At 35.9% G+C, this 10,018-nt stretch overlaps 1 protein-coding gene across 1 annotated transcript; it reads left to right on the top strand.

The window, feature by feature from the left end:
- The first annotated feature begins 7 nt into the window (after positions 1-7).
- On the top strand, positions 8-7,185 carry LOC114722200 (integrin-linked protein kinase 1). The gene is made up of 12 exons (XM_028908166.1): positions 8-363; positions 1,446-1,520; positions 1,642-1,737; positions 2,042-2,127; positions 2,209-2,329; positions 2,444-2,523; positions 3,911-3,973; positions 4,130-4,236; positions 4,435-4,520; positions 5,591-5,712; positions 6,172-6,283; positions 6,919-7,185. The coding sequence occupies exons 1-12, from the start codon at positions 40-42 to the stop codon at positions 7,024-7,026; spliced, it is 1,380 nt and encodes a 459-aa protein (XP_028763999.1). The 5' UTR covers positions 8-39; the 3' UTR covers positions 7,027-7,185.
- The last annotated feature ends 2,833 nt before the right edge of the window (positions 7,186-10,018 follow it).

The raw sequence follows: 10,018 nt of genomic DNA, 5'->3' as shown, positions 1-10,018 counted from the left end.
TTGTGTTTTCAGAGTGAATTTATTGAGGTTTGTTGTTTCATGGAATCGAAAAACCCAGCCAGGTTTACACTGGGGAGGCAATCATCACTGGCCCCCGAAAGGCATAGCGACGAATCGAAGCTGCATCAAGACGGCGATGCCCTTGGAGATATTGATCCGGGATTTAGGCTGCTGTGTTTGGCCAATGAAGGCGATCTGGACGGTATTCGTGAGTTATTAAATACGGGGGTTAATGTGAATTATAGAGATATTGATAATCGCACGCCTCTTCATGTTGCGGCCTGTCAGGGATTGACTGATGTGGTTAGTCTGTTGCTCGAAAAAGGGGCTGTGGTCGAGCCACAAGATCGCTGGGGGAGCACGGTAAATACAAAGCTCTATCTCTTCTCCCTCTGTTATTGCACGCTCTGAGTTGATTTACTAGGCTAATTAAGTAGTTGTTAATGTCGCTGTTGTTGCTGTTGCTACTGTTGTTCGGCGACGTTCATGTTAACGAATTGGGCACGACAAATTTTTAGTTTAAAGACATGAACAATCATGAAAACCCTATTCACCAAGTTCAGAACTCGCCTTGAGCATACCAGGGTGACCATATGATTGCATTGAGATGAGGCCAGAGGCGCTGTATGAACATATACACTAGCAGAAAATCATCTGTTATAGTTTGACTAAGTTAAAACTCAGTCCTTGAGCTTAAATTTTGATTCGATCCCCTTCGACCTTCAGAGCAACTCAGTTCTCATGTTGTTCAAAATGTTTGTCCGTACATTTTAGAAAATGAAGCTCGTATGGGTATTGAGTCTCAATAAGTTAAAGTTTAGAGATTGAGTTTTAATTAAATCGAGACTATAAGGACTAAGTTGTATCAAATCAAAATTTAGAGATTAAGTTTTAGCTGGGTCAAAACCATAGGAATCAAATGATTAATTTTCCTTGTATGCTAATAATAAACAGCTTAGTCTGAGTTTCAGACGCGTAATGGGAGGCCTTTTCTTTTAAAGAAATTTTGCATTGAGTCCTCTATCCACTTTACAAGGTGCTGCCGGACTGGGTAACTTGTTTCTATTTGAAGCTTAATGGAGGGCATCTTGCTCATATTGGGCATTCATTGGGCAGAAAAATTTCACTCGTGTGATTTTCAAATACAGGGGCATTTGTAACTTCGTGTTTTCTTACCTAAAGACACGTATATTGAGTATAAAGAGCAAGTGCATGTGATCAGTTTATCACCTTGAGAACTTGGTTGCTACTCTTGCTGCAAATCACGCATTTACAATTTCTTCACTGACGGATTCAGCATAATTTACTACATCCTTGTCTTTGCATTCTCTAAAAAGTCCTTCTTGGTCTTCTATGTGACTTCCATTTTACCAAAAATTACTGTAAGTAATTACAAAATAATTAATTACTGGAAATTCAATGCAAATATCATGCCTCTTATTCAGCCTCTTGCAGATGCTATACATTATAAAAACAACGATGTGATCGATTTATTGGAGAAGCACGGAGCAAAGCCTCTGGTATGTGTGATTTGAGAATCTTGAAACTCTGAAGTTGTCGCTCTTATTTATCTTGCCAATTCAGCATTAGCTTGTACCATTCAACTGCTCTGTGGCAACTCTTATTATTATACCGTGTCAGGTGGCCCCTATGCATGTTAACCATGCACGGGAAGTACCAGAATATGAAATTGATCCTAAGGAGCTTGATTTTACCGATAGTGAGGAGATAACTAAGGTATACATGTGCTTATGATTTTATTTTACCTTATTTTCTGGTAGTTAATTTGATCCATCTTCCAAATACCTTCTTTGAGAACTTGAGAAACAGATAAGAGAAATTCACTAAATTGTGCCCGTTTATTTGGATCCCATGGACTGTTTCTATTTTTTAGTACTTAGATTGAGCATGCCAACAAATATTGGATACTAATGTCTACATGCATGAGTCATCTGTTAATCCAAGCACTGCAAATGCTTGATAGACTACTAATTTTGGTTATGTATATTTTTATGTCTCCAATTATTCATCTATCGGTCAGGGAACTTTCTGTAGTGCATTGTGGCGTGGAACAAAGGTTGCTGTAAAAAAGCTTGGGGATGATGTCATTAATAATGAGGAGAAAGTGTGGGTCATTTGTAAGCTTTGTTATTCCTAATAAATGCGGTATCATTATTAATACTAACAAAAGTACTTGGCATCTGACAGGAAGGCCTTCAGAGACGAGCTTGCCTTGTTTCAGAAGATTCGGCACCCTAATGTAGTCCAGTTTCTGGGTGCCGTGACTCAGAGCAGCCCAATGATGATTGTGATAGAATATCTTCCCAAGGTTTTTTTGTTCTGAATTGCATGGAATTTGATCCTTAGAATGATCTTGAGGAAATTTTTTTATGTAAGTTGGTATAAGATTTTGCTTTTTCTAATTTTACGATTAATGATGCAGGGAGATCTTTGTGCATTCTTGAAAAAAAAAGGAGCTTTAAGACCAACAACAGCTGTGAGATTTGCTCTTGATATTGCTAGGTCATTGACACATTAATCTTTTAGAACTTTTTCCTCTTAAAAGTTTTCTTAATATGTCATGATGAGGAAGTTTTGTTCTTTTTGTTCGCCACATTGAATCAGTTATATAGATTTAACTATTTTTTTCAAGTTTTTGGGTCTTAAAAGAAAAAAGTTAAATACATTGCAGATTCGGTTTTGATAGCAGATTATTTCCAGTTGTACATGAATTAAGTTACTTTTTCTTTTTAAATTTGTGCTTCTTTGGTTTAACCTTTGAATGAGAACTGGCCAGTTAAAGGTTCTGCATTAGTTTGGAATTTGGATAATGGAACACAGTTAAGCACAAACCAGGTGCATCTTTTACATTAAGCACTCTCCATGTTTATCCTTATTTAGAAAAACCTTATTAATTACACTCCCCAGTTAAGGGCATTTAGGGAAAAACCTTATTAAGTACATCTTGAAAGACAAAAGAATGCCTTATGTTTATGAACATGATGCTTCAGAAAAAGTGTCTTATAAGTCTAAACGGAGGGAGTAGTAGTTTGTCATCTATGTCTGTATTACTGATTTATCCAGTTCAAAATCATGAAATGATATTGTATCTTGCATTGACTCTATTGATAAAGTGATAGGAAAACCTTTCTAAATTTGAATTTGCAATACGTCTCTATAACAGTCATACAGTTCTTGAACAATTATCCGTATGAAGGCTTCGTGATTAACTGCAAACTTGAAATTTCCTTGAAATATGCAGTAGCATTTTGCAAAGAGCTGTAGAACCATGTTTTGACGAGAAGGTTGATTTAGTTTGCCTTTTTATTTTTGGGACTTTGATGCAAGTGTTAATCCAGTTCAAAAGACTTGCTCCCGGAAAGTGAACATAAGACAGAAAAGGGAACCGTTCAATAAGCAGCTAACTCTAATACTAATGGAAGTTTGGTAGAGTGGTGGCTGAGAGAACTAGTGATAACAGGGGAGTTATGAAGAGCCCAGGCAGTGAGAATGGTGTGAAGAATCATTTTGATGGGTTTCCCTTAGGAGAGACTCTAGGCTCTCAAGTGCCCGAGAGTAAAGATTTTCAGTCTTTTATCCTTTGGCTTTGCATTCTTTGTTATGTTCTGTTGCCGCACTCTTTTATTATCCGCATTATTGAAGGTCGATAGTCTTGCAGCTTATACCTTCCTATGTCATATCGGCTGTACTTTTCTGGTGCGATGCTAGTTTTCTTTTGTTCCCTGTATCAAGGTTCCACCAAACTTGCATATTATTCTAATTGGTAAATTATAATGTCTTTCTCTCTCCGTGTCTTTTTGTCCTGTATGAGCGCAGTTTTAATTGATAGATAACACAAAGTTTGCCTGTGTATTCTTCATTGTCCTTACACTGTATGGAAACTATGCAGGGGAATGAACTATTTGCATGAAAATAAGCCATCGCCAATAATTCATCGTGACCTTGAGCCCTCGTAAGTTTAATTTCTCACTTACTTTTTTCCCCTTTAAAAAAAAATTAAAGTAAAATCCATGCCAAGAGTAATGTTTTCAATAAGATTTATCTGCTTTAATATCCTGATGTGGCCTGCACTTTTTAATATATATATCTTTTATGAGTAAGCTAACAGTAATATATTGCGGGATGATTCGGGCCACCTAAAAGTTGCAGACTTCGGGGGCAGCAAATTGCTGGCAGTTAAAGAAGACAGGCCTTTATCCTGCCAAGAGACATCTTGTAAGTGATGCTATCTTTTGGAATGCATTTCTTAATTCTTATATGATTGTCTGAATGCTTGAGACGTTTTAGACATCTACAGTGCCGTACTTTCATGTTCAGTGTAGAATATTGTGATATTTTATGAAGCCAAGTTTGAGATGCCACTTGATGGATTATATTTTTAAAACTCGGACATTCATTACTTTTTATTCTTAGGCCGCTATGTGGCTCCAGAGGTTTTCAATCAGGAAGAGTATGACACCAAAGTGGATGTCTTCTCATTCGCTTTAATTCTGCAAGAGGTAATGTTTTCACATATTTTCTTTAATTGATGAAAGCTATAAAACTTGCTATTGAGTTATATACCTTTATGCAGTCGGTTGTTTGATAATTATTGATGAAACTGGAATATAAAAATCTTGTTAACAGTTTAGGCGCGAGAGTTGTCACATGAATTGTGTAGCGGATATCTCTGAATAATGACTATGCCTGTTGTTATGGTGCCTCTGTCTCCTAATTTAGCTGTTTGAAGTATGAATGACATTGCTATGTTTCTTCTTATTTCCTGTAAATTTTTACTTTTCCGTAAATTCCTTCTCCTGTTAGCAAATGCTCTTTAATGTGAAAAATGGAGAATCAACAAAGGTGAATTGAGGACCCAGACAAACCACAGCCCCCCTGTCGAAAATTTTCAACTAGTGAGTTACATGCTGAGAGCAATTTAGTGGTTATGGAACATTTCCACCTTTAAATTTTGAAGTTTTAAAATTGATTTCAGAGTTTTATTCATTGTTGCACTTGTTCCTAGAAATAAAAGGCGCCCAGCCATTTGTTCTGGTTTGTTTCTGACGTAGATCTTAACAAGATTGGTGAAGCCACTCTTCAAAACCAGATTGTGGTAAAGAGTCATGACAGTCAAGTACTTAAAGAATTACTTATGGCTGCCTATTGTGAGATTCCAATATTTTGATGGAGATCTTAGCAAATACGAGGAGCATGCCACTTGACTTTTACAGGAATTACTTGTACCAAACCCAATGTGCAATTCCATTGGTTTCTAATGAGTAATGAGATGAAACAAAATAAGTGCCGTAAGAAAACCATGGGATGTCACATGTCAATATCAACTTCTACGGACATCACATTAGATGTCATTTTTTGTTCGATGTCAAATTGTGAGTGTTAACCTTATGATATTTTAGGTATATTAATGGTAATCTTTTGTCAGAAGTTGATACCATGGGTTTTTCCCCTAGTAAATCCTGCTCTCTCTCTCTCTTTTTTTTTGGGGGGGGGGTGTTTTGGCGGCATTGGTAAATTCTGCTATTTGAAGCAGCCTTGGTGATGATATATATTATTTCTTGTGTTTTAGATGATAGAGGGCTGCCCCCCTTTTTTCACAAAGCAAGATGATGAGGTTCCTAAGGTATATGCTGCAAAGGAGCGTCCTCCTTTCAGAGCTCCAGCCAAGCGTTATGGCCATGGACTGAGAGAGTAAGTTCCTTATCCATGTCAAATGGTGTTTCTAGCCTACGTTTTTTCCGTTTCGTTTATTTGCTGGGTTTTGAGTTACAGGATGTTAAACAACTTCATTGTAATTTGTAACTGACAGTCTTTTGCTGCTAAGTCTGATTTCAAAATTAGCATGTTTGACAGTCTCACACTTCATTTTAACACTTCCTGCTTCAAAATTATCATCTGAATGCGATAGATTAATTGGCATCTAATAATCTGTTGCATCTCAATGATTATTTGCTACTGCAGAAAAATTGGAAACCAGATTGTTATGGACTGATAATTTACATGTTCCCTGGCAAAAAAATTTCGGGCATTTTCACCCTACAAAATGCTTTAAAGCATCAGATACATGCACACGCACGCATGCATATTTTTTTCGGGTGAAGAATACAAACACATTTTTGCTTATGCTTCTTATGGTATCTCTGCTTACAGACTGATTGAAGAGTGCTGGAATGAGAATCCAGCAAAGAGGCCAACATTTAGGCAAATAATAACGAGGCTTGAATCCATGTACAACACTTTTGCTCATAAAAGACGATGGAAGGTTCTCTTTCTTTCTCTATCACCTCCAGCACGATGCACGTGAATTGACGTACTCTTCCTATGATTTATTTGAATTAGAGGTGCAAGTTTCATATGCTTGCAAACCCTTGTCCACTTTCCTGCCATTGAAAATTTCTTAGCTAAAGATGGACTCAAAGGTTGTTATAATAATTGGTGGTGTGTCCAGAAAGGGGCCCAGACTAGGGTTTTGTTACCATCACATGGGACATGAGGTGAAGGGTAAAGAGAAAGCAAGTTTTTCTTCTCTCTCTCTCTGGTTGTGGGGTGGGGCGCAGGACGAGTAAGGTAAGAAATCAGTGAGTGAATGTGCGGGAGAGCCCAGCAGTCTCAAACTGCCAGCAGCCAGTGTGACTGTTTTCTCTGATATTACAATTGGAGCTTGACCTCCATCGGTTCATCACCCAATTTGACGCCGGTTGGGTTGCTGCTGAAATAGCAGTAAACAATATGGGATTAATTTATCTCATTCGGAAACAATATGGAATTAATTGATCTCATCTCCTCCTAGTGGATAAGGCGCGATGTTGTTGTATTCTTATAAAGCACTTTGGTGGGCGTAGAAGCAGTTCGGGGATTTTGTAACTGACATTAGTGGTTGCTTGCTACGTGTTTCAGGTTAGGCCACTGAAATGCTTCCAGAATCTGGAAGCCATGTTGAAGAGAGACCACTCAAATTCAAGCAGTCGCGGCGGCTCATCTCGTTCTACAGCCAGCAGTTTATGAATTAAGCAAAAGAACGTAGATTGGTTCCTCACTTTGACTCTTTTCTTGGATAGGGGTTGGAATTGATATTGAACTATCATGGAAGCATTCTCTGTGTCTTAGATTTTCGAGATTCTTCGAGCTCTTGTGCTGAGCATTACCACATGTTGTAGCATATAAATATTGCTTTTTTTGAGTAGGATGTTATCGCTAATTCAGGGTATCCCAGCGTATCGGCCAGACTAATCCCAGGGTGCCTCGCCAGGAATCGAGCCCATGACCCGGTAGGAGAACGCGCCTTGCGCCCCCGTTTGCGACCAGTCGGGCCCAACCCTTGCAGGCTATAAATATTGCTTTTAATATGTACGTTGTGTGTATAATGTAATAAGAATTTACTTCTTCACTAAACTAATGTTCCAACTGGGAACCAACATATTTCTGCCGTTCATGTGGAACCAAAATTAAAGAGACGGCCCTTGACAATTTCTGGTTAACCGTATCTTAGGCCGGACAAAATTTATATCATAATAAACGAAATGTAATACTCCTCCGATATTTAATATAGGACATAATTGTTAAGTTAGTTTTATTTTAAATATAAGATTCATTTTTCATATTTATCAATTTTTTCTAAATTACTCTGCTTTCAACCATAATCAAGTAGAAGAGAGAGAGGGTATTAAGAAAGATGATTATAGTGTTTTAGTAAAAATGTCACATTTCTTATACTCTTCCGATCTTTAATATAAGACCCATTTAACTAATTTGATTAAATTAAGGAAATTAGGTAAGTTAGTTAATTATAAGAAATATGACACGTTTTTCCTAAAACACCATAATCATCTTTCTTAATACCCTCTCTCCCCCTTCTACTTGATTATGGTTGATAGAGTATTCATAGGGGTAATTTAGAGAACATTGATAAATATGAGAAATGGGTCTTATATTTAGGACCAAAACCAACTCAACAATTGGGTCCTATATTAAGGACTAGAGGAGTAATTAACTAACTACCTGACTTTCTTAATCTAATCAAATTAGTTAAATGGGTCTTATATTAAGGATCAGAGGAGTACTATTTTCGGTTCTAATTATAAGATTTTATTTGTAGACTACAAGTAACATCTTATAATTAGGATCAAAGGTAGTATAAGAGCTAGTTGACTAATTTGAGTAAATTAAAAAAAAATTAGTTAAATTAGTTATTTGTAATAAATATGTGTTATCTTTCTTTAAATATTCTTACTAATCATATATATTAGTTAAAACTATTATCTAATAAAGCTTTTAACATGTGTAACTATTGTAAGGACTATCTTAAAAAAATAAATAAATATGAGAGATAAAGTGAATTGGGATTTTATATATAAAATTAAATTAAAAATCAAACAAGTTCTTATATTAATGTAATTAAATTAAGCTAGAAATTAAAATTTTGAAAAGCAAGATGAACGGTGAAATTCAAGCGTCAACTAAGCTCCCTCCTTCCACAAATAGATATGAATTGAAAAATCTCATTCACAAATACTCGTTAAGAATATTTTTGAAAGAAAAATTACAGGTAATATATATATATATATATATATCATTCGCCTTGATTTGTTGACTAGTCAACTGTATTTATTTTATTAAGGGTTAAATATTTAATTTCATTTATTGTTTGGTGCATATGAAAATCAATGGATTCTATGCGTCAACCCGATAGATACAAAGTTCGTGAAACAAACAAAAATGATTATATACAAATATGTACTATGCACTTGCAAGCTTCACATCATCACAAGTTGAAGAAATGAAATAGCAGACGATGAATTTTTCTACGATTAAGCTACAAATTATCATATTTTCCTACTAAAGAGCAAGACCACAAAATTGCCCCATGAAGCAAGTTTAAGATGCATGTTCCCTTTCCTGAGCAAAATCAAATCCATGAAGTGATTGTGAATCAAAACCTAAATAAATTAAGAGAGGGACTCCATTTTTGCGAACACACAACGAATTTTCCCATACGGTTCGCCTTTTTGTTTCCTCATTTGGAGAATTTGAAAGACACAAGCTAACATAGGTGTGGTTTTACTTTGCTTCTGTATGAGAAAGGACCGTGTGCCTTATGGCAAAGGGCACTAACCACAAAGATGAAAGGGCATGTGATCCTCTAAGACTATTAATGGACACCAAAATCTAACATGATCTTTTCCTTTAGTGGGAAAACCCCACAAGCCTTCCACTGAATACCCAACCTTGTTATTTCCAGAAATATTTAATTTGCACGTAATTCATTTGTAAGCCACCAGAATTTGGTCTCAGCCCTCTTTATTTGATTTCTGATACTGTTCAAAAACCTCATGCATGGGGACAGATGAAGGGTAGGCGACAAAAAGTTGGCCTAATTAATACGAGGTATCTTTTAATTATTCATAATTGGGTTCAGTTTTTCTGTAAGTACATGAAGATTAAAATTCTAAATGAACAAGTGCCATTTTAAAATTGAAGTGAATTTTTATACAGTTGTCTGATATACTGTATGACGAATACTGCTTAATCTAATTGGGGCAGTTTTGCCTGCAATTTTTTTTTTTTTGCCCCTTCATAGAGTTTTGAACCCCCGATCATGTTTACACAAAATCGAGTTCTTATTTAACGTAATTCTGGTGCCCAATTAAAAAGCATTTATGATATTATATACTACCTCCGGTCCTTAATATAAGATCTTATTTGACTTTTATTTTGGTCCCAAATATAAAACCCCAATCTACTTTGTCTCTCATATTTATGTATTTTTTTCTTAAGATAGTCCTTCTAATAATGATATTTCTAACCAATATACTTGATTAACAAGGATATTTTAGAAAAGATAACACCTATTTATTACAAATAACTAACTTAACTTACTTCCTTAATCTCCTCAAATTAGTCAACCAGATCTTATAATTAGGACCGGAGGTAGCATCTACAAACAGAATAATCATGATGAAATTTAAAAATAAAGGATATGGTCGAAAAAAATTACCAT

This window comes from Neltuma alba, unplaced genomic scaffold, assembly GCF_004799145.2.
Source record: "Neltuma alba isolate B1F8T4 unplaced genomic scaffold, ASM479914v2 tig00002334_pilon, whole genome shotgun sequence".
NCBI classification, from domain to species: Eukaryota; Viridiplantae; Streptophyta; class Magnoliopsida; order Fabales; family Fabaceae; genus Neltuma; species Neltuma alba.
The sequence above is the reverse complement of the archived record's forward strand: the minus strand, read 5'-3'. Positions and strand labels throughout refer to the sequence as shown.